Source organism: Coturnix japonica, chromosome 3 (assembly GCF_054131305.1).
Source record: "Coturnix japonica strain WE chromosome 3, WE-NBRP24, whole genome shotgun sequence".
NCBI lineage: Eukaryota > Metazoa > Chordata > Aves > Galliformes > Phasianidae > Coturnix > Coturnix japonica.
The window spans coordinates 36881634-36909052 of NC_140665.1; the positions used below are offsets into that span (position 1 = coordinate 36881634).

The 27419-nt window shown below is 43.1% G+C and overlaps 1 protein-coding gene and 1 long non-coding RNA gene across 4 annotated transcripts; one reads left to right on the forward strand and one right to left on the reverse strand.

The window, feature by feature from the left end:
• Window positions 1-906: 906 nt before the first annotated feature.
• GPR137B (G protein-coupled receptor 137B) lies at window positions 907-25813 on the reverse strand. 3 transcript variants are annotated; one of them, XM_085543339.1, is made up of 7 exons: window positions 25718-25813; window positions 15859-15908; window positions 10729-10951; window positions 7016-7169; window positions 5630-5754; window positions 3580-3704; window positions 907-2250 (listed from the first exon to the last, which is right to left on the reverse strand). In XM_085543339.1, the coding sequence occupies exons 3-7, from the start codon at window positions 10759-10761 to the stop codon at window positions 2139-2141; spliced, it is 549 nt and encodes a 182-aa protein (XP_085399465.1). In that variant the 5' UTR covers window positions 10762-10951; window positions 15859-15908; window positions 25718-25813; the 3' UTR covers window positions 907-2138. The 3 variants fall into 3 exon arrangements, with proteins under 3 accessions (XP_085399465.1, XP_085399466.1, XP_085399464.1); XM_085543340.1 differs by lacking the exon at window positions 25718-25813 and adding an exon at window positions 24054-24267; XM_085543338.1 differs by lacking the exon at window positions 25718-25813 and adding an exon at window positions 23756-24267.
• On the forward strand, window positions 11029-11776 carry LOC146761353 (uncharacterized). Its single transcript, XR_014944733.1, has 2 exons — window positions 11029-11154; window positions 11592-11776. It is a non-coding gene; the product is annotated as an uncharacterized LOC146761353 (long non-coding RNA).
• Window positions 25814-27419: the final 1606 nt, after the last annotated feature.

A 27419-nucleotide genomic window follows, 5' to 3' on the forward strand; every position in this document is an offset into this window, starting at 1 on the left:
CTTCTGGTTAGTGAAATTATTCCCTCTAAGAGGCTTCCACATTTTTTTTTAATTAAATTTGGCATTCCTATTTAACATATCTCAATATATATTTGGTTACTGATGTGTTTTTTTCACCCTCAGTTTACCTGCACTTGTTACAAAGATGATAACAATGTAATTTAAAGTTACTTTCTTCTAAAGAGGTCTTATAACTCTGCTGTATCCAGAGTAATTTGTTACTGTGGCTATAGTCACTTATAATTCCACTTTCTGTGTATGTGTACATCAGTGTAAGGATTGAGCTTGTTTAAAGTGCTGAATTCTCCTAATTAAATTTTTGCAGTGCAGCTTTATCTACTGTGAAGAAAATGTAAATCCTGCTGAGTTCACTAAGTTGTTTTGTTCAGGCATGGCAGAAGTCCAGGGGGCTCCCTTTCCAACATGGAATAACATTGACCTTCAGGGAAATCCAGGTTTTTAATGCATCTTAAATAACCAGGGGTGCTTCTGATTCACAGAGGAACAGAGAACACCCTCACGCTAAATGGCAAGATGTTCTGCAGCAGGAAGCGCCACCTGCCTGTCCACCACTAAAACAATTGTCAGCTTCTCTCAGATGCCTGCCTTCTTGCTGCAGCAATAGCATCATACCCTTAAAGAACAGTTGTCCTTTAATATACTTTGTATTATTAGTTCATCGACAGTAGCGGTAGTTCAAAGGTGGTGGTTGTGTTACACACTTGAGACTTGACTTCTGGTGTCCACAAACACAGGGTATGGGGGCAGGTGTGGGAGAACACCCTTGCAGAAGTCTGGACTCCTTTCCCCGCACTGAATCAAGGAATCTTAATGTATCCATCCCTCTGGTCATTGACTTGCCACTTGAATTACTATTCTATAGGAAATACCTAGAAGTGCTTCACATAGTTATCATATAACTTTATTCTTTCAAGCTTACAGGTTTTGTAGTTCAAACCAGAGCAAATGACCATCTCTTCTACTTTAAGACTGTCCCTACAGCTGCTGAGAAGGTAAAGCTCTCTTATTTTTAGGGGAATGCAGCATGTTTTGAGATGGCAACTGGTGCGTAGTAATGTGTTGTGCTCCAAGAATGTAGCAATAACTCGAAAAGACAATATTTAATGGTCTTGGCATTTTTTCCTTACAGGCTGCTACGTGCACGTAAGAATCTCTTACTGTCATGCGTTTGAGTAACATTGTCATGTATTTACAGTACACTCATTATAATCATATACTTCTAATACACAGTGTAAAAATAAAAATACTTAGAAAATAATTGCCATTTTACTTCACAGAATTTGCTCTTTTAAAATGAGCATAAAGTGATTAAATTATACCTTCTAAAAACACCGTTTAAAGCCAAAATGCCATGGCTTAAAACAAGGTGGTATGTGGGCTGCTCCAAAAGTAATGCCTCCTATTATTATCATCTTGGCTCACGAAGTCAGAGATGGATGGTGATGGTATGGCAGTAGAAGTTGAACTTTCCCAGCAATATTCTGTCACGTGTTGTTGTGGTGTGAGAAATGGCAGCAGAAGGGCAGTCTGACAAAATGGTGTCTGACTTAAAAGTGCATATGAAGCAAAGGGGTGTTAATGAATTCCTCCGTGTGGAAAGACTTGTATCCATTCACATTCACAGATGATTGCTGAATATTTCTGGTGACCAAACAGTGGGTGTGAGCACAGTGAGGTAGAGGGTGATGCATTATAGCAGAGGTGACAGCTGGTCACCTCTGCTCATGTAGATAAATGTATGGCATACAGGCTCTTGTTCATCACCAGTGAAAATGTGTAACTAATGTTGGTGACTGTGCTGAAAAATAGTGTTTTGTAGCTGTGAATTTGCTCTGTCAAATAGTGTTGCTATGTTCTGTATAAGTTGTAGTAGTTTCCACAGAAATAAAGAGGAGGCGTTGCTTTTGGAGCAACATATATAATTAGAACAGTCTTCAAAGTTTAAATCATTAGCTTATACTTAGGCTATGAAAAGCTTGTGGCAAAGACAAGTTCTTCATTTATCTGTGCATAGGAACACTTCTAAAAACCAAAAGGTGAATAAATTTGCTAAGCTTTGTTTTTCAGAACAATCGTTTTAATATTGGAATGTCCTAGAATGCAGTAGTTGATTGAAGTCATATAGGACTTGGCCTGTCTGTGTCCAGTGTTGGATCTTGCTGGAGGGATCCTATGTAAGCCATGAAGCTGTTGTTCTGATGGCCCCAGTCATAGTAATCTGGAGAGAAACTTAAGAAGAAAACAGAATTGGTGAATGGCAGGTTGGTTCTGTACGTAGCTGGTTAGTTACTGCAGGCAAAATGCAATTGCACAGTTGTGGTTCTCATACTGAGATGACTCATTACTTGTTTCCTGGTTCTTCTAGTTCACTGAAGACTTTTCCCTCTCTGCTTTGCTAATCCAGAAGGTGTTTGAACATCTGAGTGCTGGAGAGCTGGTGTTTCTAATCCATGCCTATCCTGTGACAGCAATGGACTGTCAGTGACAGACCTGAACCTTCCTGTGTCTGTATGCAAGGGACTGGATCTGGTGAACAGCTCTGGTATGCTGCCTGTACTCGTGAACAGTGAGTTTAGTTTCCCCTGGGAGCTGTGCTAATGTGGCTTGTTCCTTCACACCTTTGTAAGGCAGAGTAACTCTGGCTATAGGCTAGGTAGTGGCTGGAGTGCACCATCTGCAGCATCTTCAATGGGATGAGTTACTAAATAGTTATCATCCTGCTCCTGCATTAGATTTCGAAGTAGTGACTTTGTAACTAGAGGAACTGTCTAGAGTGACTGTCTAACTAAAGGAACTAGATCTGCACATGTTAACTGCTGTTAGTGAGTCTTCTGATAATTTAAATGACCTAAAACCAGCATGTTGTAGATTCAAGAATAGAAGATAAGTAAAACACAGCAACTTCCTCTCAGAACTGGCCTTTCCTTCACTGAGTGAGGTGCTGTTGTGCTTCCTATGAACTCCACCTTCCTGAAGGATGAGTTAATCCTTATAAACCTCATGGTTACGCAGTAGGAAATAAACACACATGCATACAAAAAGGCTTCTTATGGCAGTTTTGAGTCATGTGGCACCTCAAAGTTAATTAGAGTTGGGTCCACTTTGAGCAAACAGGAAAGCAAATAGCACTTTCACTTCAGGTGAGCCCTGGGATGTTCAACCACATTACAGGATGGGCTTGTCCCTGCCACCATGGCAAGCTGCCTGCCTGCAGTCTCAAGCTTTACCCTACTCTTCTCAAAGCTGGATGAGCAGCTACTTTTTAGGGTGCCTTGTTGACTAGTAAGTTACATGTCTTGGAAGAAGCAGAGGGTGAAAAGCAATCCAAAGATCTGACTTGACTTTTTCAAAGACAATTATTAAATGATATAACAGTTTTCATTCTTGTGTCCTTGTAGTCTCTATGAGGCCATTCAGTGTTGCCACACCAGCTTCCTCTCCGCCCTTTATTATTTAAGCAACAGTTGAATCTAAACAATTTTCATTAGTCTTATGCAGTGTGCACCTTCCCTCTCTTCCAGCTGTTTCTGCTATGGGAAGTAAGCTCTTGGACCTTACCTGCCCTGTGCTCCTTGGGGTGCAATATTCCATGCCAGATCATCATCACTGTCATATCTGCGAGGGTTGTCAAAGAAATAAGATCTAGGATTGAAGCCATGGCTCGGGACCATTCCTGCATTGGCCTGAGGGAAGGTTAAACTTGAGTTAGTACTTGCAGCAGATAAATTGCTTAGTGCCTGACTTCCAAAAGAAGTCACTGCATACTTAGCTCCTGGCTTCCAAAACAAAATAGGCTATGTTACATATGCTGGCATAGAGGTGGTCTGTGTAGGTAACACCTTCATTTATGCAAAGCATTTTGCTTTCATAGGAATGAAAATGAGAGTAGAAAAGATTCAGAATACCCATTTGAGTCTGGACACAGTGCTCAGAGACATCTGGGAACCAGTTGAGCTTCTTTGACTCATTCAGTACTTATGTCTAGGGAATGTGTTTCCCAGTACACATGGATAAGGCAGGATGACGTCTTCTCCTTGGCCTTAGGTAAAAGAGCACTTTCACCTCACGTTAACTTTTCAGATGTTAAATAATTTTAGCTAAGATGAACTACAAATAGGCCCTTTTCTGTCCCCATTTCTAACATTTGTCTTGATGAAGCTATGACAAAGCAAAGGCCCAAGTGCTGCAGTTAAGATTTTATTTCTTTAGTTACTTAGTTAGTTTTTAACTAAAGAAGGGTTTGTTTTAATTCCAATCCCATGCTTTCTGGGTATTTTCTATGGGTAGACAATTTTCTACTCCTCAACTGTTTTAAGTCTAATGAATGTACTGTGTTCCTTAGTCTCCCTCTTGTGGCATATTTGCATAGAAGTTCAGTTTTGCCCTGCTACAGTTGTGTTTCTAACATCCTTGTTTCCAGTTTTTCCTATTACAGTGAGTGTTTGGTGTAAACATTTTATCTTGTGTAGAAAAAATCATGTCTGATTGACAGATAATGTCTACCCTGAGAAAGTCCCACACAAGAGTACTGATAATGCTGATTGACTCCTAAACTGTTATCTTTCAGTTTGAGATTATAGGCTTTCTAAAAGCTTCAGTGCAAGACCATAATGTTGCATGTGTTAACATAGTGCTTTTTGACGTGCAAGAGAATGCTGCCCACCTGACCCTCATCCAAGTAAGACTCCAGGTCTTTATGTGATCAGTTTTGTAAAGCAGAGGTTAGGTCACAGCTCTTAATTCCATTTTCTGTGAATCTCTCTAACACCCCAAATTTAAGACCATGTCTATCAGTACAAAAATCACCTCAAATAAAATGAGATCTTTCTGTAGCCACTTCTTTCTTAGAAAAGCAGCATCTCCAGACTGTGTTGTTTTTCTCCTCTTTACAGTTATCCTGGCTAACTTCTAAGCAGGAGTAGGGCTGAGATCTTATTTTAATGTATTCATTTTGGTGAATGGTGGTGGATTTCCTAGTGTGATATCAGGAATCACAGGTGAACTGTAAGACAGACTTCATATTAATGGTGATTGTTACTTCCTTCCCAAGTTTGACTTTCTCATTGCCTTTGGAAATGTGTGTATGAGAACAAAAATCGCGGTCTTCTTTAGAAGTGTATTCTATGAATTGCTTCTCTTGTGAATTTACCATTGGGGGAATATTAGCTTTGATTGGGTTTGACCCGCAGATTACCCACAGATGGATCCAAAGCTGGGAGAATTAAAGCTACTTCATATGTGTCATGGAAAAGTTAGTACACCACCATTTCACTGCTCTCTGTATTATGAACAATACTGTGTTTGGTGAACAAACTGACTCCTTTTCCACGGACACAGTACAGTGCCACATTAACCCACAAGGAACATGTCCCTAAATTTAAGGTTATCGCTTCTTAAGGTAATTGCCCAAGAAACACATTGTCTTTCTTCTGGGTAAATATGAGTTTCTTTTATAAGCACTTAGCATAACAGAGTCATTGACTTGGGTTGCTTTTATTCTGTTGAGGACATATTTAAAAAGATAATATGTAAAGAACTAAAAGCTTCCCTGAATGCTGAGCCCTCCAGACCTGCCAGAACATCCCACTAAGCAGCAGATTTCACTCACTAGATCTTTGGTAGGATTTCGGACACGGAAGAAATACACGACCAAGGAAGTAGGCAAGAGCTCCCAGACGAAAAGGATCACTCCAAACACTATATAACCTGCATCTCCCAGTTGGCATTTCAGATCTGCCTGTTGAAAAGTCGAAAAGAAAAATATTTACAAACAAAAATGGCATTTTCTTAGGAGGTGCAAGAACCAACCTGTCTTCTTACAAAACCCTATACTTAATTAGCTGAAACTTGACAACTTGGCCAGAAACTCTTTCCAGTAAAGCTGGATTAACCTGGCTAATGATTAAAGGCATACTTTAAAAAAATAAATAATCAATTTTCTATGTTGTTGAGTACCTGACTTCTCTTTCCTTTTACCCTCTTTCCTCTTCCTATCTCATCCTCTGTCTTTCTTTCAGCAAAAATCAAAGTTCGCTGGATGTTTGCCAGGCTCTTAGGATGGGAAGAATGTGATAAAATCTATTTACTGAGAAACTAACTTTCCGGTCCTTTTTCAGATGGGAATAATACATGAAAGAGTAGTCAATGCCCAGGTCTTCAACAGTGTTGCTGGCAGTCTTTAGAAATTAAGGTTTGGAACTTTTCAAATTGGTACAGTTTATCTTGAATAACCACACTGTTACTCTAGCATTAGCTTTGATATTCTCTCTAGATTTCCCCTCAGCTTTTTGCCGTATCTGCAGAGGGCGGTCTTGTCTTTTTATGTGTTTTGTGTGGAATCAGAAAGGGAAATGTTTCTGAAGAGTGACCTGAGGCAGTAATGTGGCAGGTCCTAAAGTATTCCAGCATTCCAGTCAGCTCCCTACAAGCAACCATGGGCCCTTCAGGTGGGAAACTGGACTAGATATTTTGGCCATGAATTGCTAGTATTTGCAAAGGACCGTCAGCAGCCACCAATGCTCCAGGCTCCAACTGCAGGAGGGAAAACGTTGGATTCAGGAGATGAATCACAATGTACTGGTCTTTCATCTAAAATATGTGTCTTCTAAATGCACATAGTGGTATTGCCTAGCTGCACTCTTTCCCACACCACAGCAGGTAAGACTAGAGGTCTTTAACATATTGTTCTCTAACAATTCTTAACAAGATCCTCTGGGTGGTCTTACCCTGCTGGATTACCTGCTTCTTATTTCTAGTTTTATTTGCTGCTCAACAGAAAATGGCTCCAGGTTTGCTTGGCCCACTTGGTGCTACAAGGCACTTGCCTGACTGCCTGGGATCTCTGTTTTTGCTCTGCAAGTGCTTGCTCAGTGGTGGGGAGGCATTGTGTATCTAGGATTTTGATCCCTCAGAATAGAAAACTACTGGGACCTGTGACTTTCAAAGCAGAGAAAGGATTCAAATGAGTTTTTCTCATTAGCAAATATTTTCATACTTGCCTGATCTGATACATTGTACCAATCATAATCAAAAGAATTGACTTTCTTGGTTTGGGAAAATGATAAGATGAACAAGTTGTAACAGGCGCGTGAGGTATAAAGTAGTATAACAGTCACTCCTATGCTTGTCACCTGACACACAGATGAGCCCTGGAAAAGATTTGAACACAGGTCATTAGTCACATGGGAGGTTGACAAGGATATTGTTTTGCATGGACTTTAGGGGTTGTTATGGTGCTTCACCTAATGTGACTGACTGATGTTTTCCTTCTTTGATCAGTATATCCTGCACTCTTTTTGTACTGCACAGTGGTTTCCAGGGAATAGCAGCGGTTCCAACCTGAACCAAGATGAGCTGTGGTTAACTCCTGTCACTGCTGCACAACTGCCATTTTCACAGCAATGAAACCAGCTGCATAGAGCTAGAGAATTCAGCTGCATGCCAGCTACTGAGCATCCTATTTCAGACTCTTGCTACTAGCATGATGCAACCTTGCATCTTTTTATAACTGCTTGCTGTGCACCTATTTTCTAAGTACAGAGCAGATCACAACAGTCAGCAGTTAAACACAGTGTGGACAGGAACAGAACATCCTGCCTCACCTAAAAGTCAACATAGAGGAGACAAAGCAAAGGCACAGCCTATGGGTGAAGTGACCATGGCTAGGCAGACTGCAAGTGGGACCTTCAGCACCAGGGCAGGAATGAGACTGCAAAGTGTGAAGTCGTGACTGTTCCTAGGCCCCAGAAAATGAAAGGGTCAGAGCAAGCGGAAGAACCTCAACCAGTGTGAGGAATAAGGGCAGCTCCTGACCACTGCTGGCTGGAATCAGGACTGAGGAATCAGCACAGAAGTTGTGGCAGCAGAGGAGTCCAGGAGACATAGCTGTGGGGGTTAAGTGAGTCTGATTGTGGCAACAGGCCTGCATACAAAATGAGGCTGGCTCTGAAGGAAGAAACTCAAATGCTATGTAGTTGGCTCTGGAGTAGTGCTTATCATGGCCAAAGGGGGAATGCTCAGAGGAAATGTGCTTTAGGCTAGCACAGTACAGCCATTTGCTTCACTAGCCCTGCCTTCCCTTTCCTGGCAGAGACCTACATGATGCAGATGGGCTCTTTTCATCTAGCTCATACAGACAAGCCAAGAGTGAAGCCATTCCCCCTCACTGGACCTTTTATACCTGGGCAGGTGTCAGCAAGACCTACACTCTTACCCCCCACTCAGGTACTCAGGTTGGCAGCCCCAGGTACAGACAGGTAGAGCACAGATAGAGATGGGTCAGAATGAGCTGCCAGGTCACCAAATCCTGAACCTCTGCCTAACCCTAGCCCTGAAGCCTTGGCTTCAGGAGCTCACCTGGCCCCTCTGTTTCATGCACGTGCTGGTGGCTGTTGTCCTGTGGCTTTACCAAACAAACACTTCACACCAGGTGTTCTGTGGCCAGAGGCAGTAAAGAGGCCCTTGTCAAAAAAGGCAGCAGGAAACTATAGCTTGCCTGCATTCCTGCTAAAATAATATTGCTTCAGATAGCAGCCTGATTACTCAGAAGTGTTATGAAAACATCAGTCTCTGTCTGATGACCTGCTCACAGTGCTGCTGCAGACACCACTGCCAGACAGGCCCAAGCTGCAGCTGTGGCAGGAGTGAGCTGGGGAGCTGCCATGTGGGAACTGGAACAGACACCCAGCATAGAGCAGTGAGAGCAGCAAGCAGGAAGTGCCAAAAAGGGGAAATATCCACTCAACATTTCCCTGCTCTCCTTTTGTAGAAGCAGTGGGGCTGCCATGGAAACCCAGGGGAGCAAGCAGGGAGAAGCTGCTAATGGGCACACACCATGTCCCACTTCAGCAGCATTTAAAAACAGAAGCAAGGAGCAGCACAGACTCATTGCTGCCCTGTGCCTGTTTCCCCATAAGGCTGTCATTCTTTAATAGTTAAACATGCTGCAGCTTTAGCAAACTCTAATGCCACCAAATACAACAAAAAAAGGGGGGGCTAAACTTGTCCTGTTTTCACTGCCAGTCAAACCTAGTCAGGTGACCTGGGGAAAGCAGAGTGCAGCTCAACAAGCTGGAAGGATCATCCCTTCTTCAGCCCCAGGCCCATTGGAAAGAAGGAAGCCCTATGTAAGTAGCAGGACCAAGTGCATGACATTTCTGGCCCAGCATCGGCGGGTGGGCTCTGCACCTCCCTGGTGCTGCCTGGGCCACAGCTTAGGACCAGGTTCAGCCCCACACCAAATCCTGCAGGTGATGCTGTGTCTCTGCTGGCACTTCCCCATGAGGTCACAGACTGTGCCGTGAGATGGGAGATGCAAAGAAAAGGCTGCCAGCCTGATCCCTATCTCCAAGCAACATGGAATGCACATTTCCTCCAATACTGCTTCTATTGTATCACTGCAAAGACTGGACTTTAGCTCTTCAGGTCGTTTTTTCAGCACAGCAGTGGCAGATTAAACCAGGATGTTATTTCACTGCTGGCCCCAGCCTTCTGTATCCCTAAGTATGTGCAGCCAAATCCTACTGGAAGTCCCCAGAGGGACTCCATTTCAGGTCAGCATAACAGTGCTCTTTAATTCTCATTTCCACATTCAAACTTCCATTAGCTCCGTGTCCTGTCTTTTCCTCTCTGCAATAATGCTCAAGTTTCTTTGTTTTTCATGAAATAGCTTGAAGTAAAGAGGATTAAGTTTCCTGGAGAAGGAGGAAACAGAACAAAGTAATCTACCAAAGCCTCATGTAGGTTAACACTGCTTTGTTACAGAGATTTACACTTCTGTGATTTGCAGCAGTAGATAAACTTTTCTCAACAGTAAATCCATTGCCTGTGCCCTTTGGTCAGCAAATGACAGACTGGAAAGAAGCAAAACAAACTAAGCTGTGTTTTTAAATCTTCTGTTCAGCCGTGAACTTTTAGTTGTGCAGCACAGGCAGATTTGACTAAACAGGAAAAGTGTTCCTTTCATCTGATTAACCAAATGGAGGGAGGGATTTTCCTATAAGATTTTCAAAGTGGAAGCTAAAACTTGGAGTTTTGGAATAATTGTTGTGGTAGCAGTAATATGCAATTGGCTGAACTAATAGTTTGCTTTAAGATGTAACCACATACTGTGAATACAAAGACCTCTGAAAGCCCTGTTTCATTTTGTATAGATACAAAACACCTTGACTGATTGATTTTATGACAATCACTGCTAGCCTTTATGACACCTGTAGACCCAGCCCTTCCAGCAAAGCTGTGAAACTAACAGTTCTTGAAAGAATATTCTGTAGACTAATAAGGGAGACCTTTTCCCCCTTCCTCCTGCTTGGATGAATTTACAATACATTAAGTCTTTCAAAAAAACATTCTTATTATTATATTATAATATTATAATTTGACAAACTGAAGGATCTCAAAGTAAAGACCACCTCTATGAAGGAATACTGAAACATAGTTGGGTGGCACCCATCTTAAAAACAGCTCTGAGGAACTCTGTCAAGGAGTTCTGTAAGCTCTGTCCTAAATACGTACTTTGGGGTCTCTGGGGTTAGACAAACACCCTTCTATTCCTTAGTATTTATTTATTGAGCAGGATGGACAACCAAGTGCAAGCTGTGAAGTCTAAGGCTTCTAGTTCTTGGAGGATCTGAAGAACAACGTGTCTCTGCCTTGCACTACCCATGTCTCTCAGAAGGTACTTTAAAAGGAACTGAAAATGTACCTTACCTTGGATTCCAAGTAAATGTTGGCTAAAGACATCTTGGAAATCTTATACAGGCAGATGGAGAGTGAAACAGCGCAGAGCACAAACAACGTGTCATTAATTGCCACCCGGACAGAGACAATGATTTTTCTCTCTGAATTCTGTGTCCTCACCAATACTGCACATGTTAAGTTCACCAAGAGGAAGAGGAGACTTATGAAAAGAGAAGCCAGGTAGAGGGGCAACCTGGGAGAGTGAGGAGAAAACAGTTTTAGCGACATTGTTCAGCAAGTGTCGGTCACGAGATGGAAGCTGTAGCTCTGAGTAGTGGAAGCTGCACATGTTGGGCTGCCACAGCTGACCAGAGACCTACAGCCAAATCCAAACACTCTGGATTGCTGGAGAGATGAACAGAGCTCAGACCTCTTGCTACAGTCGTAGGAAAAGCAGTAAGTAAATAAACTAATGTCAAGCAATAAAATTTGAAAGAGTGCATCAGAGATACAACAGCACAGTTCTTACAAATCATTTAAAATACACATGTACTTCCTTAAAATATGCACTTCATGCATGGGCACAAACCATCCAACTATTTACTGGCAAGATAAACCTTGCAAAAGGTTGAGTTGTTGATCCTGGTTTTACTGCCATGAAAAGAGACTGTCAGTGCTTGCAATCAGGTTTCATATTAAATTAGGGAAAGGCCTATGCATAGGAAAAGTCTGATTTACTCGCTCCCCAGCACTGTTCTCTGCCCCTTTTCTTAAACATTTCTGTCATGGGCAACCTCTTGAAAAAACCATCAAGAAATACAAATATGCACATTGATTCTGGGTTGGCATTTTGCCATCTATGCCCGATAAAGGGTTTGTTTGCACAACCACAGGAGCAGAGTTGGAACAGAAACGTGACAGAAGCCCAGGAGCCGGACTGGTTTGTTTGCCACCCACTCAGAAGTGATACCTGCAAAATAAGCAAGCCATATACCCAAGGAAGGCTGCTTCTCTTTACTCCTACACACAGCTGCAGAGGTTTCCACAAACAAACAAACAAACAAATATAAAGAAACATATTTACATTTCAAGTGTTCGCTTATTTCATTATCTTTGTTGTCTGAGGCAATTTCTGATAGGATTTATAATCTACAGCCACAGAGCAAGTGGTTTTGGCCCTAGACCTTTATGCCTGATGTGAATTTTGAATTTGATTGTCTCTGGGGAATCAAATTGGGATTGTTTAAAAATACTTTTACCTCACAGTGATAAATGTCTTGCATGTGCTCACATCCTTTCGGGACATTATCAACCCAGTTACACAACAGAAGAGTAGTTGTCTTCTTTTCAGAGGGCAGGAAAGGAAGAGGTACACCTCTGAGAACATTCAGATGCATAATGAGGAGAACTGAAAGCCTCAAAGTGCCCGACTGTGTCAAAAAATCAGTGCCCTTCTTTCCAGCTATATCTGGCAGCAAACAAGACTGCTGTCTTTTCCTTGCTGGTCATGGAAATTCTCTCTCAAGGGGAAGATTGTGCTCATTCTTATTCTTCCAGGGCAGGACTCTGTCCTTACAGTGAGCAGCTAGAGGTAGCTCCTTTAAACCTCCCAGCCTAATGCTAGAAGCACTGCAGTTCTGGAGCTCTTCTCTTTCACAGCTTACTGTGGAGGATGCAGTTCCACTTGTAGTGTGAATATTTTATTTATCTCTACAGTTTTGGGCCGAGGGAACGGCATGGAGCTGTGCCAGGGGAGGAGCAGTGGGGGTTGGGGGCAGGGTCTGCACCACAGGGCGGTGGGCACAGCCCTGAGTGCTGGAGCTGAGGGAGTGTTGGATATCGCTCTCAGACAGAGGGTTTGGATTCAGGGTAGTGATGTGTGGACACAATGATACCTGTGGATCCCTCCCAACTGAGGACATGCTGTGATTCTATTGATATTTCAGAAGTCTTTATGTGGTGGTCACGCATCTTCCTTTCCTTCCCCTCCCAAATCCTATTTAACAGCCTCACAAGCATCTGCGTTGTTCACATGCACCCTCACTGTAGAATAAGTAAGTAAAATGCTGAGTATTTTACACAGTGTCTACTTGCAGGACAATAAGTATGCACTCTTTTTGCTCAGCTTAGTAAGAAGAAACTTCTGCTCCAGTGCAGCCTGCTTGCTGTTGATGCTGTCTCATGACCAGCCAGGCTCCTCCTTGACAGAGTTTAGCCAAAAAAATAAAAACAAAAAGCACTGTTGAGCTCTCCTGCCCACACACTCCTATACATGCCAGTGTGAGCTGCACAACTGATGGGCCATGACAGCTCTTCACATAACGAGCTTCCAACCCCCTTATTAACATGATGAGGCTGGGGAGATGGCTGCCTACTTTGACAAAAGAAGCATTGTTGCTGGAGTCCTAAATAAGCACTGACAGGGATGTAGACTGTGTCACTCATGGCAGTTTTAGGGTCTCTGCAGTTGCAGTAAGCATTGCAGCCTCACTTAAAAGCAGAATGCATCTTTATGTCTCAGCTACATGGGCACCTGCACACCATGAATAAACATTTTTGTTTGTTTGTTTCAGAAACACAGTCCCATAGAAAGAGCTATGTGTAACCTGGTTTGGTAGAGAAGGCACATGCCAGGGCTTTTCTTTTTTTCTGTCAGGCTTGGATGCATCCCTTTAGTTAGTTTTTCTTTGAGCTTAGTACCGAACACAGTGAATTTTGCCCTGATTAATGAGAAAATGTGTGAAACTACAACACTTTGTGTGTGGTTCCTCAGAAAGCATACAACATCTGAGGCTTGTGTGCAACAAGGCATAAGCACAGTAAGCCTCAACTGAACCCAGTGACTGTAAGAAATCCCTAAGCCCAGGGAGATGTGTAGGAGGACTGTTATATATGAAGCTGGGCTGGTACAGACTTGGCCATGAGCTCTTTTTGCCACAGTGACTAATATTGTAAAGGCTATGCTGAGAAAAGTTTTCTTAAGATTCTGGTCTTCTGATAGGACTTCTTCCTTATCTGAAATGACTCTGATTTATGAGACCTATGGAGTACACAGACCACAGTCCTACCTCTCTGCTGTTCTGTTTATGTTACCATGTTCCTGCCATGAAGCAGAAATGACACCAGGTAATACAGCCTCACACCTACTTAAAAACAATAAGCAAACAAAAACAAGAAACAAAAATCCAAACCCTGAACATTTAGAAGAGTCAAATACTTTACGTGTAGGCCCCAACCCCTCTAGGAAGGCCCAAGTCATCCATTTTTCATTAGCCTCTTACAATTAATACACAGGACCACTGCTGCAGGTGTGCATATATTTACATCACTTGAACTGCCCTGAAATGGGGTCAGCTACATTTATTAGGCTCTTCCAATCAGGCTAACCACATTCACATTAACAGTTTCAGATATTAAAACAAATCCCTTTACCAACAGAGCAGAATGTGAAAGATAAGGCTGGACGAGATCCAGCAGCGATCAGAGTTAGAAATGCAGTAGGCAAGAGTCAAGATGGACATAGAACTGTTGAGGGCAGGGTACTATGTGCTCACTTAGCAGACATAAAATAAACATCACAAGCTCGTGAGCTCTCTTTGCTTGAAGAAAGAATGTTTCAAGCATTTTGAAGAATAAAACCTTGCCCCAAACGCCAGTAGTGTACAAGGTTCAAAGCCTCACCTTTAAAGCCAGCCAGAAACATGTTCATGGACTTTCCCTACATCCTGACCTACCTGCAACTCAGGTGTTGCGCAAAGCTTTCCTCTTTGTTCCTCTTGGCTACATGTACCATCAGGGCCGGCACACTCTCACTTTCACTGAGGGCTGGCTGGGCACCTGGCGAGTGTGTGCAATGTTTGTCTGCCAACCCATACTCCTGGATTTCCTTCCCACAGAAACCAGAGCCCAAAGGGGGATGAATGTATTTGTATGTCATAGTGTTCACCAGTGAGCATCTGGCTCTTGCCCTTTCTGGTTTGGAATGTGGCCAAAGTATGCACACAGACCAAGTAACTTGAAAGCATTCCTGGGGCCACCAAAACAGATGCAACCTCTCAGTTTCCATTCTTAGGATTTCTGCACTAGCTGCTCATCAGCACAGAGCCCCCAACTACCAGGCAGCCTCCACACCTCACACGTCTCATACCCTCACTGCTCACCAGCCCAAGCACCACTCAGCCCAAACCTGCTCTCACTGTCTTGCCATTCTACTGAATGAGGTTTCTCAAGCACTTGCTCCATGTGATTGCTGCTCCAGCTGCATCAAAACCTAACTAGATAGCACACCTTCCAGGGCAGAGACAATCTTAGTATTTCACCTGTTGATACAGCACCAGCTTGTCCTGATTGGTCAGTAAATAAGGGGTCAAATTTCAGTTGCTAATTACTCTGCTTTCCTATCCTGATTTCAGATAGTAAACTCCTTATTTAGAAAGAAGACAACCTCTCTCTATCTCCTATTTGCCCTATCTCAGCAGTATTTCCCCTGACTGATGGTTTTAGGCATTGCCACAGTAAAGAATAATTTACTGATCTCTTCCTCAACTATCTGGACATTTAGGCCTTTTGAGGAATTTTCAAGTAGTTCCTGACAATCTCTCCTGCTCAAACAAGACTCTAAACAGATATTGCCACCTAAATGCAAAACCTTCATAATCTCAGCTCTGTGGAATTGATGTAAGCTCCCCAAAGCATCATCGTTTTGATTCCATTCTTTCTAGCTCCTTCCCTTCAGAACTCTTTTCTCAGCTCCCCAAAACTTTTAAGCCTTTTATTACTGCTGACCTCACTTCTGGTTTAAGACATACCCTGTCCCACTTTTTCCTGTTGCAATTAATATGTCACCCTGCTACCTTTACCAAAGCTCTGGGCCTGGATTCACCTGACATCCACAGTCTTTATGAACCTGTAGAAAAGTTGGCAGGGTCAGTACTTTCTGCTTGCATTTGAAATATTTCCCTTTGAAATACAGAAAATGGTGCTTGTACTGGGAACACAGACTTTGAAACATAATAGGAAGAAGCTGGCCTCAGAACCATTGTCATGAAACATTGGTATTTAAATATGAGTGGCAGAGATATGAGCATCATGAACTATCAGCGTTCCTCAAAGTACATGGCAATATTTCTTCACCACAACAAAGTTTTCCACAGTTCTCACCTGTATTTCAGTAGTTCTGGGGAATATTTTGATTTAGCCTTAAATATCACCTGCAAAACAGAAAAATACTGCATCAGACATAGGCAATGTGAGTAAAGAAAAATGCTTTGCCCACAGCGATCCTGTCTCACATGTCACATGAAATGTAATGATAGATTCACCTGTATGTCTTGTCCATGGTAGGCAAGATATAAACGAAGTATTAAGACCACTCAGCAAGAGATGATCACATACTGCTATACAAATTGTCTGCACCGTTGTTTTCACTGATATCAGTATCACATACTGATATAAAGTTTTACATCAGTATTCACAAGACCTTGTGTAATCAAGAGGTAAATAATTATTAGGTTCTTACACATCTAATGAGTACATGCCTCTCATGCAGACCAGCTCGTACTGGTAGGTTGGGTCTGGTGCTGTACGCACATGTAAATCTTGCTGGAGCACCTTGGCCTGCAATTGGCAATGTCAGTTTGCATCCATGTTGCTTCCCAAAAGGATGCCAGTGAAATTGCTTTACTTTGAGGTTTATTTAGCTTCTACTGGCTGTATGTTCACAAACAGAACAATATACTTCTACAGAGACAGCACTCAGGCACAATAGCTACCTTGCTGAAAAGAAAAAAATACTGGGACATGTAATGTAGGCAGGTAGTACTGGTCACAAGTGTTTAACCACTGTGAGGAATTGTACAGAAATACATTAGCATATTTTGCATTTTGTTTATTGAAGATAATCCAGGGAAGTATCGCTGCTTTTTCATCAGTTAGCATGGCTACTAAGCGCGCTCAGCTTATAAACCTTTCTAAATGCTTTTTTAACTCAGCAGTCACCGCTGAAGCACACTGATTACTGGTATTACAAAATATCATGCTGCATGGCTGTTCCCTACGGTTGTTTCCCAATTGATTTCTTCTCAAGTCATCCCACCTTTATCCACTTCATTTAGTATTGCATGTCTTTTAGTGAAACTTCCCTAACAGCTACTATGATTATCATGCTCTGCCAAGGAAACAGGAATTAGGTGATCACTGTGTAGGTAATAGGCACACGTCTGCCTGTCAAAATGTTTATCTATCCAAACAAAGGTGAACAAAATGGTGAAGGCTCTGGAGGGCAAGATGTATGAGCAGCAGCTGAGGTCTCTTAGGTTGTTCAGACCAGACTCAAAACAGTCTGGTCACCAAAATACTCGGAGTCAGAGACATAATCCTTCTACCACCCTCCTGAAAATCAGTGACCCAACAGAAGTAAGGCATGCTTGAAATGCATCTGATACATGACAGAATCCTGCAGGATGACCCTACACATTATCTGATTTGAGAGAGACTGCCCAGCCAAGTACCATGAGAAATGACCCCATCATGGAAACAGCCTCAGACACAGCTCAAAGTCAAGCATGAGACACAGAACAGCAGAAAATCAGGCTTCATTTGTTCCAGCACTCCTGGAACAACGTGTCATTTAGCTGCTATTCACCAGAAGCAGCTGCCTTGACTTGAAAATTACTTTTAAGACACATCAGTCTGCTTAGTACTAGCAGAACCAGGAGAGAGCACTGAGCCTCTCAGCAGCCCTTAGAAAAGTAACAGCTGAAAATAAAAGGGGAACATCGAGCAGGGAAATCTCTTAAAATATTCTGCAGCCACTGACATTATTTCCCAGTAGTTAACATCTCTGGCAATATCCCTTAGAGATGTTTCATGAACAAGACAGTCTGCAGTGAGCAGTGAGTTGTGTGGGGTCCACAAAACCTGGGAAATTCACTTGTTCCTCAATGCTCCTCCTGTACTTCCCCTAAAAGTTTGCAACCACCCCCATAATGTCACAGAATGCTGCTTTCACATCAAACATCCCGAGGCTGCCCCACTCAGCACAATCCACACAGCTAACTTAGCAAGAACCACACAGTAACGTTCCTGCTGCTTGTACAACGCAGGGCCACATCTCCCATTGTGGGATTGCTGAAGCAGATATGTATGTGGGGATGCTGGGTTTGGTGGAGCTGCCCCAACAGACAAATGCTTCTGAATTCTGTCAGAGCAAAATGAACATTAAGAAAGTACCGCACAGAAAAAGGACACTACGTAGAGGGATGGTGCTTGTGTAAGTCATGGATTCTCGTGCAAATTGACTGCCAGACAGAGACACAGGCAGCTGCATTCTGCTGCCTTTGCTTATACCAGGGATGCCTTATTTCATGAGTAACCTCACTGGAAGCAATGTGATTAGCAAGGAATAAAGGGCCATTCAGTGGGGTTACTCTGAAGTAGTCTGAAGCTGAGCTCAATATACCTCAGATGCGTGGGTGCAGACCTTTAACTCCAAAGAGCCGTGGAAGAAAAGGTTGCTCAATTGCCCCTCCCTGCAAGAGTGTTGAGAAAGCTTCCAGTCAGTATCTGAGTCATCTGAGCCAGGCTTCCAGCAAACTAGAGCAAAGAAGCTATTCCTAAGAATAGACCAAACAGCACGCGGAAGGCAGACCTCTTAAAAGAGACCTTTCAGAGAAACAGCAACCAGGAAAGTTCTGCAAAATGTCTCGCTGTTTTTCTAATGGCAAAGGGTAACTTTTCCTCCTTATTTCTTCCCCATTTCACTTTTTTTTTCTTTTTCTTTTTTTTTTCTTTTTCTGAAGGAGAACTATCCTGTTTTTGACTTTCTCTTTGCTGAAGGACTGAAAACCTCAAATGAGATTCTCACACTCCCTCCTCCACTCCCCTGAGGTATACGTCTGGCATATAAAAGGGCAGCAGTAGAAAAGCACTCCAAAAAAGACCTAGATACAGCCAGGGAAAATTCCTGTGTTTCAGGAACTGATGTAAACAGCTGACCTCAAAGGCATTTCACCAGCCCCATCAGAAGGGAGGTGGGGATGGAGGGGGGTGCCTCAGCAGAGAGCAGGGCAGGCAGACAGGGACTGGCTGCCATGACTTATGGGGGTTACAGCTGTGGTTATCAAAGTTACATCAGGAGCCACCCTGTCCATGACCAATGAAACAGGTGTCAGAGCCAGGTCATGCACTCCTAGAGCAAAAAAAAAAGTAATCTCACTGGAGCAGCTTTCAGACTTTGCTCTGATTCAGCTGTACTGATGTGCATCCAGGCACAAACCACCAGGATACCTCTGCGTCGGGCAGCTCAACTCACTTTTACTGGCTGCTCAGCTCACCAAAAGCCTCAGGTATGTGTTAAGTGCTCTCATACCTGTCCAGCCAGCCCTCTGCAGTGGAATGAGGTTCAGCTTTATTTAATAGTCCTCATTTCAAAGAGCTGTATGTGGAACACAGAGTGTACTTTTCCTTCCCAGTCCTTCTCAATATTGTCCCTCTCTTCCGCTATCACATTCCATGCAAACTAGTCCTTGTGTTCTAAAAACACAACCCAGCCTCATGCAGGCCCAAGGCCTCTCACCATCACCTTTCTTTTCCTGGGTATTTTCCAGTCCCAGGCCAACTTTCTTTCCTTCATCAATGTTTGTTCTTTCCTGTTAAATGTTCCCTCATTCCTGGATCAGATTCTGCCAAGTACACCAACTTATTCCTCTACTCCCTAAACTCTGTGTGTGTTGCAAAGCCTACTGATGTGGGCTATGACCACCTGCCATGCTCAGCCTCGTGCAGCTTGGCAAAAAAAAAGGGCTGGGGCTATTGCAGGCCCAACAGCCATGCTAAGTTTGCGTGCTTAGCCTTCCTGTTAAATTATTTTCCAGAGCAAATGAGGTCATTTCTCATGTCAGATGCTGACAGACAGCCAGTCTGCCATTTCAGTTTGTCTCCTACAGATCTAAAACAGAGGGCAGTGTTCAAAGTCAAATATATATGCTGATGCTTTACCATCTGTAGTTGGACTCGATTGTAGTTCTATGTACGTCTGAAGCACTCTGTAAACAAACCCTCTCTATTCTTTCACCGGTAGTATTACTGTTAAAATTCTGCCCAGACATACTGGAGGATAAGAATCTCTCAATTTCCTTCACAGATAACATGTAACCTGGCTCCATGGAGATAAATGCAACCTCCCTGAAAGCCTGGTGCTGGTTTCTCCCCGCCCTGCCAGGCACTTCCAGCATGGCCAGCTCCTCTCTGACTGCCTTACTCTGCACAATTTCTCCTCATTTGAAAGTCCCTGATTTTATCAGCCCTGCCTGGGAGGCAGGGTAAGTCTGGGTGCCAGAGAAAAAAAAAGGGAATATGGTTAGGGAGGAAAAAAGAGAGGTTAATCTGCCCAGAAGCCTTTCTCCACCTATACAGCCTCACAGTTCTTCAACTCAGCACCACCTTCCCCAGATCCTGGAGGAGTTCCCAAACCAATGGTTAAACCCACAGCTCAACAAGAGGCTCGCCATGCCTGCCTGCAGTGGAGGACTGGGATTTTCAGCATCCCCAGTGGCTCATGTTCTTTGGCCTCGACCTTGTTGAGCCGGTAGCTGTACATCCTAGCCTGCCTCTTTATTCCCTTGCATCCTGATCCCCAGGGAAATATAAAGCCTGAAACAGAACAAAATGAAGCAAGCCCTTCTCTGCCCACCTCCACACCAAAAAGGGCAACGTTTTATTTTGTTTCCCAAAGCCTCCTTAAACTTATGCCCACAGTACTGACCGTAAAGCCCAAAGCCCCCCTCTGGGGCTGGGAAGAGTGGAAGATTTGGGAAAGACATAAATAACAGACCATTTGACTCCTGGGGTCCTCGTTGCCTGCATTCAGCTAAAGCAGGAAACGTTTTTTTTCTGGTATATGGTGTTTGCTTTGTTGAGCAACCAAAATAAACCCATGAGAGATGCAGATGTATCTATGGGATTTTTGGTTTTAGTAGGTGGAAATGCACACTGCAGCTCTCTGTTGCATGGACCTGGGAGCTGCCCTGGCCTGGTACAACGTAGGCATTTGCAGATTTTAGGCTGCCATATTGTAAAAGTGTTGGTTCCTCTCATCTTCCTTTGAGGCTTACCTTAATAATTTTTAAGAAGACAGAAAGTTAACCTGAGAGGGAAGTTACCATTCATGTTCTTCTTTAGAAGGCAGGATACTGAATTCAGTGTTTGATTTCTGAGAGAAGGTAACATTTCACAAGCCCTACCTATAGCACCCTTTTTATTCTGCCATCAAGACCACAGCAAAGGACCCTGGCCATACCACCCCACCAAAAGAACAGTTCTCAGGAGTGGTTCTGACTCAGAACTATTTTGATTGTAGCTTTACTTTTGTCCACAGGTCCTCTGGTCTAGTCATACATCCTAGTGCATTAGAGCTTCCGCTGTATCTGATGATGGCAGTGCTCAAGGCTGAAAATAACCCCTGCTGGGCTGACGCCATCGTGGCTTATTTGCCTTGCTACACATAAGAGAGAGTCCAAATTTATGTCCTCATTGCTTTGGGATAACAATTAAAAACAGAATAATTGTGTCTAACTTTCTGTCAAGTTCAAAGGTGCTTATTATTCTGAAAAATGACCTCAGGCACTTGCCAAATGAATTTCTTCTGTTGGGCCAGGAAGATCTGCAGTACTTTTGGAATCACTTTTTTTTTCTCACCTCTATGTCTGAAAGTTTTCTTAGCAGTATTGCTTCTAGAAGTGCTGAGTGCCGGACAGCAGGTGAACACCTGCAAATTCCATGAGGTCTTCTTGCCCTCTGTTCCCATACCTTGCACTGATCACTCATTTCCCTGCAGCTAAGTTAAATAGCATGGTTTTCATGCAGTGAGACACAGCTGCAGATCCTTCTTTCTTTTCTTCTAGAGAACGAAGTATAAATGTTGCTTCTGAACAGGTCTGTGAAGTTATAAGCCATTACTGAAAACAACATTTTCTCTCCCCACCCCTTTCACACTAGTCCTTGCTTGCCTGCTGTGGAAAGCTAGATGCATTAAAAATACAGTCTTAAGAAGATGCTGAATTTCAAGCCAAACCACCTTTTAATGGCTAGAAGTAAATAACAGTGAATTAAAAATACATGCACCTATTCTGTGTCTTTACATTGCATTCCTACAATGGCTGTGCTTGTATTTCTTAAGACTTTGTTATGGTTAGGGAGATGTTTGAGATGAGATTTCACTGGGAGCAACCAGCTCTAAGGCAAACAGCACTACTAATAATATGCCTGTCTACAGCGGCTCACAATCTTTAGAGATTATGACACACATCAGAAGCTCTGAAAGCCCTGTGTAAATGTTTCAAAATCCTCACAGCAGCTCTTCGAGACAGGTAACCATGCTGCTCTTTTGAAGAGAGGCTCAGGGGAAGATCAGGAGGACTCATGGTGACAAAGCAGAAATCGTGTCAAAGACAGAAGCCAATAGCCTTGCAAGTTTTGTGTTTCCAGCCAATGTCTTGTACTTCCTTAGTGATATCAGACAGCAATGCCAAAAATAAGTTAAAAGGACAGATGTGCACATTCTGTATGCTCTCTTTTTACACCTCCCTTAAGCAAGAGGAATCAGTTCCTGATGGCACAGCCTCTGAGCACTGGCACAGATGCTGCAGAGCACAGCTCAACATGCGTGCTCTGAGCTCACTTCAGCCCTGACTTCTCCTGGATAAAAGCCAGGACACTGCACTCTCCAGACTTCCATGGCAGCCCTGCTGTGTGTCTGAGGGAAGAATCTCACCTAGGGCTATGGTTTTTTCCCAGCTGCTGTGGTGGCGATGGACTATGTGATGATGGACATTGGCCCCAGGAGAACTGCATCATTATCAAAAGTCATGGGATCAAGCATAGGTGATTAAATGCCTGAGCTGGATTTGAGTAGCGTGTAGATGAAAGGTTCCTGTAATCTCATAATATGTTTCAAGTTCTGAGGAGTGGAGTGAGCTGCACACATTTAAGGCACTGAATCCAGGGAAGTAAATCAAAGAGCAAAACTACGTACATGGTTCTAAGTAATACCCTCTGTAACTCAAATGATCCTCTTAGGGCTTTCATGCTTATGTGCTCTGCTTTTTCAGCTCTGGAATGGAGGCTTTTACAAGCAGCCTGACCTCTCCAGCCTGGCTGTTCTGATTTCACAGCCTTGCATCACTACAGAGCACTGTAAGCATTGCAGGCACTATAGAAGCACCCAAAGTGAGGCACTGAGATGGTCTCAGGCTACACATAGACATCTCATCCTGCAACCTGGTGCCAATATACCCAAGATTACCAGAAATTCTTTTGAGCAAGTCTAGCTGCAGCAACACAGATCTCTGTGCAGCCTGATGCATCCATCTTCCTAGCTGTCCGCAGCACAGATATGTTCTCAAGGTGTCTTTCAGACACCTGCTTCCTTCATAATACACCTGATTTACCTTTACATCACAGAGACCTTGAAACAGAGAGTGCACCTCTGTACAGCACCTAGCCCTTACTGGGGCCCACACTCACTGCTCTGTGTAACACAGACCATTACGGGAACTCAGGTCTACAGTAGGACTCAATCTGCATTTTGGTTGTTGATACGCAGAATAGAAATCTCCCCACTGAGAACTATCTCAGCTGACTTATGAAAAATCAGAGCAGGGAGATGCCTGCAAAATCACTGAGATTGAGGTCTGTTAAGCCAGGAGGTGTACGATGCCTAAGCTAAGCAGTAAGAACAACAGTAAAGAAAAATAACAGCACAGTATTTCGGACATAGAGCCTTTAATCCCTCCTGTATATTTTTTTTCCCTCCCTTTAAATTAAATGACACCCATTTCACAGACAATAGACACTATTTGCCATTCCTGAAATGATCACTGAAGCCTCCACTTTCTCTGTAACTCCGATTGCTTGCACACAGATCAATCATTACAGTTCCAAACTAAACTATCTGTTTTTTGCTTTGCCAAAGTTCATTAGGAAATTACATCCTTCTCACAAATCTTACAAAACAATAATTTATCCTTCCGTCAGACTTAATCAAATATCTGTTGCTTACCTGTGTGAAGTAAAGATTCATCAGGGTCAGGGTGAAAAACTGGAGGCAGACGGGGAAGCAATAGAGGAGCCAGAAGATGAAGGGGCTGAGAGAATTTGCTGTGACAAAGTCTTTGAAGTAAAATGAAAAGAGCACAGTCCTAAGAGAGGCCCAAAACAAGCACAGAAATAGAAAGACAGTTTGGTAACTGAACCTCTTGTGCCTGTAGTGAAGGACCAGCCAGAGCTGGACGTAGATGAACACAAAAAGCAGTGAATAAAAAACGGTATATACAATGGTCAGGCCCAGCTTCACGTACGGAGGGACAGCTGGCGTCAGGGTCGGTGGAAGGGTGTCATTTTTCAGTGGGTCCCACTCAGGGGCCTCCATTTGATATCAGGAATCGTCAGAATTATTTATTAAGTTTGGCTGCCGCTGCTGCCTCCTCCTCCTTCTCCTTTCATCTTCCTACAGCACAGGAATCAAGAAAATGAAAGAAAACAAGCTGCACTTCCTCTTTGGCAGCTCTCTGTGGGCTGGTAGCACATGATCACAATTCAGAATGATTCATTAGGACTGCCTTTGTCAGCAATTGGCAGGGAACAGCTCCGAACGCTGCCCTTCGCTGATGTTTGTGCACTGATCCCCACCATCCTTAAGAAACAAAGAAATGCAGCAGCCCTGAAATGGCTTAAGGCTGCCTGTTTTCCCCCTGGAAAACATTCTGGGTTTTAAATTATTTAATCCATGTTGTATTTTCTGTAAGAAGCAGGTTCTGAACGTTTCCCCAGTGGCAGCCACATTGGATCTCTGTATGATTTTTTTGTCCTGTTCCACATTTAACGAGTACTTTATTTAGCTGTGCTTTGGCAGGAACAATTTTAAGCACCTTCACCTACTCACAAAATGCAAACCACTGTAATAAGCATTTCAGCTCTGCATTGCAGATACCTTTGCTTTTCTAGCAAAATTTTGCACAACAAACCTAACACGTTTACTGTCTTTTTTTCTCCCCTCTAACACAAGACCTGTCACTAGAATGGAAGAAATGGCACATCAAAGCTTCCAGATGCACTGAGTGCAGGAAGAAATAAAACCCCCCTAAGCATCCAAATTCACCAAAGCACACATGCAGCTACAGGTTCTCTTCTTCTTGGTTGCTGCTTGTGTGTGCTATCACTGTGGCAACAAGCTGACCAGGCACTCCTCCTTGCAAGTGTGCAGACGTGCCCCTGGGATTAAATCTATACATGAATAGGTGCTATGGCAGCCTGCTGGCTTTGACTCATGGGGGTGAGAAGCGAGAACTGAAACTTGGTGGTTTAGATATCTGCAGCATGATGGCAATGCTTAATGTATCTCTAGGTCAAATATATCACTGAATAACAAGGTTTTTTTTTTTGGTTTTTTTGGTTTTTTTTTAGAGATGTTAGCTGTATGGTTGGAGTGCTGCCGTGTTCTGTTCCACCACTTACAGCAGGCTGCTTATGAGAACTGTTACCTAGAACAGTCTCTTGGGAGGACCTGGACTTTCTAGTGAGCAGTGAGAACAGATTCCTTTAGCAAGGAGGTACAATGTTTGACACAAAACACAGAGATGTTGATACTGGCAAAGGGCAATAACTATGGTAATTACACAAATTATTAATGCCTCACCATAAGAGGAGTTCAATGCTACTATTTTGCTGAAAAAGGCAATTATTTTAACTGTGCTTATGAATATAAACACAGTGCATATAAATGAGGATAATGCCTTAAAAAGATCTTCCAATGAAGCTCACCTCCCCTAAAAATATCCACACTGAGCACTTAAGACTACATCTCAAAATCCATACTTATGCACTGAAATATGAGTGGCTCGATTTTAAAGGTGCAAAGCAAAGTCAGCTCCCATTGACAGGAAGGAGACCCATGGGTTCTCACTCTCTCTGTCAATCGGGTCACTTCTACTAAGGTGCCTAGGTAAGATTTGAAGAGCCTTACCAGGAGGAGTCAGCTCTGGGAATCCTGGATGAGCAGCCCCTGGAAGCAGTGGGACGCACAGCACCAGGTGGCTGTGTAGTCTGGACAAAGTACAGGAACACAGAGCACACAGTGAGTGACGGGAAAGAGGAGTGAGGATAAGAAATGTCAAAACACTGAGAATCACATACATACACAGATACGTTACAGCTTGCACAGAAAGAGAATTTTACAACTTCAACATAAATAAACTTGGGATTTGTTTTAAATTAGCACCTGCTTCTGGATCCTGTGTATTTCTCAGATTATAAAAAGGGAAACTGATCAGTCTAGATCACAGGAAACAAAGCAGTTACTGAAGCAAAGCTTGTTAGCAAAGCTGTCTGTACTCATTAGGCAAAGATGGGAAAAATAAAGAGCCAGGACAGGAGTTTAGACAACAGGTACAACAGACAGAATAAGTACCAAAAAAAAAAAAGTTACTTAGATACACACTGGAAAGGTTCTGTCCCCCAGACCAGAAAAAACATCTCCCCTAAATTTATGCATACTTCCTTCTAGAAAAAAAAAAGGGAAAGCTTCTTCCTAGCCTTTCCCAGTTCTGCTGATAGGCCTGCCATAAGCATCCCTCCATCTCTACAACCCCAGCACACTTACACTCTATCTGGGGCCAGAGTGCGGTGACAATGAATTCAACAGGTTACACACCAGCCCCCTGCTCCCAGCACAAACATGCTGACTATACTTGTGGCTAACATTACCATGGCAGTGATCAGCCCTCTACAGTTTTTTTTCAGTAACTTATAACAACAGCTTGTGCCATAAGACTCTAATTTGGTAAATGAAAGTAGAGGCTTCCATAACACACCATCAGCAAAAACACCAGCATTTTCTGAAGTGTACAATAAAATGTGCGGAGAAGCAGGAAGATATTTCCACTCAACAAAGTGCAGGTTTCCCTTAGTGCCCCTATGGAGATGATGGCCCACTCCCAACCCACGAGCAGCGTGTTGTAAATGGATAAAGACTGCTGCTGCTCACTGTCAGGAGTTGTTAAGGGACAACAAAGAGCAGTGGTTGCACAGTGTCACAGACCTGTGTCCTTGCTGACAGTCGACCTAAACTTGGTTGAGAAACTGCTTTCAAACATTACCAGGAACTTCTTCATAGGACCACCCAGGCGGCCCTCCAGCCCTTTAAAAGTTCAGCCACTGCTGTGGAGGGATGTTAGGCAATTTCAGAGGATCTGTCTGTGTTACTGTTTTATTTTTAAGGGTCACTGTCCAAAGGAATAAACTTGAGTGGAGTTTGAGGGTTCAAAAGGTTGCTTAGCTGGGCTGTCAGGCTGCCTTTTGACTTCAAATGATCAAAAGCAGATAACAAAGTATCTGGATTCTGCAAGTGTTGCTCTGCTCCTGTGCAGAGGTCTAAGGTTCTTGTCTTTGATGTCATTTGGATTTAACAAACTTGCCAGCAAGACTGTGAGTGAATCACTATGTGCTACCATGCACCCAGCAACTTCCACCATATTGTGTGTAGAATTAAAAAGTCTTTGAGTAAGGGTTTGGCAGAAATTGGCTCCTCTAAGAAGTGAACAAAAAAAAAGTAATTTAACATTTTGTCAGATCTGGAACTATATTCACAATATATTCTATACCATGGTGTATGGTAACTGCTGAGTCACCGCCTGAACCACTGATTGAGCACCTGGGGAAAGGACCCA

Excerpts from the sequence above, each read along its gene's own strand:
- GPR137B (XM_085543338.1), bottom strand. The coding sequence starts at position 24,124 with ATGGAGGCCCCTGAGTGGGACCCACTGAAAAATGACACCCTTCCACCG. Across the intron at positions 5,755-7,015 it reads CAATGTATCAGATCAGGCAA|ATCTGAAATGCCAACTGGGA; the intron begins GTATGAAAATAT and ends TTCAACAGGCAG. Across the intron at positions 3,705-5,629 it reads GAAATCCTACCAAAGATCTA|GCCAATGCAGGAATGGTCCC; the intron begins GTGAGTGAAATC and ends ACCTTCCCTCAG.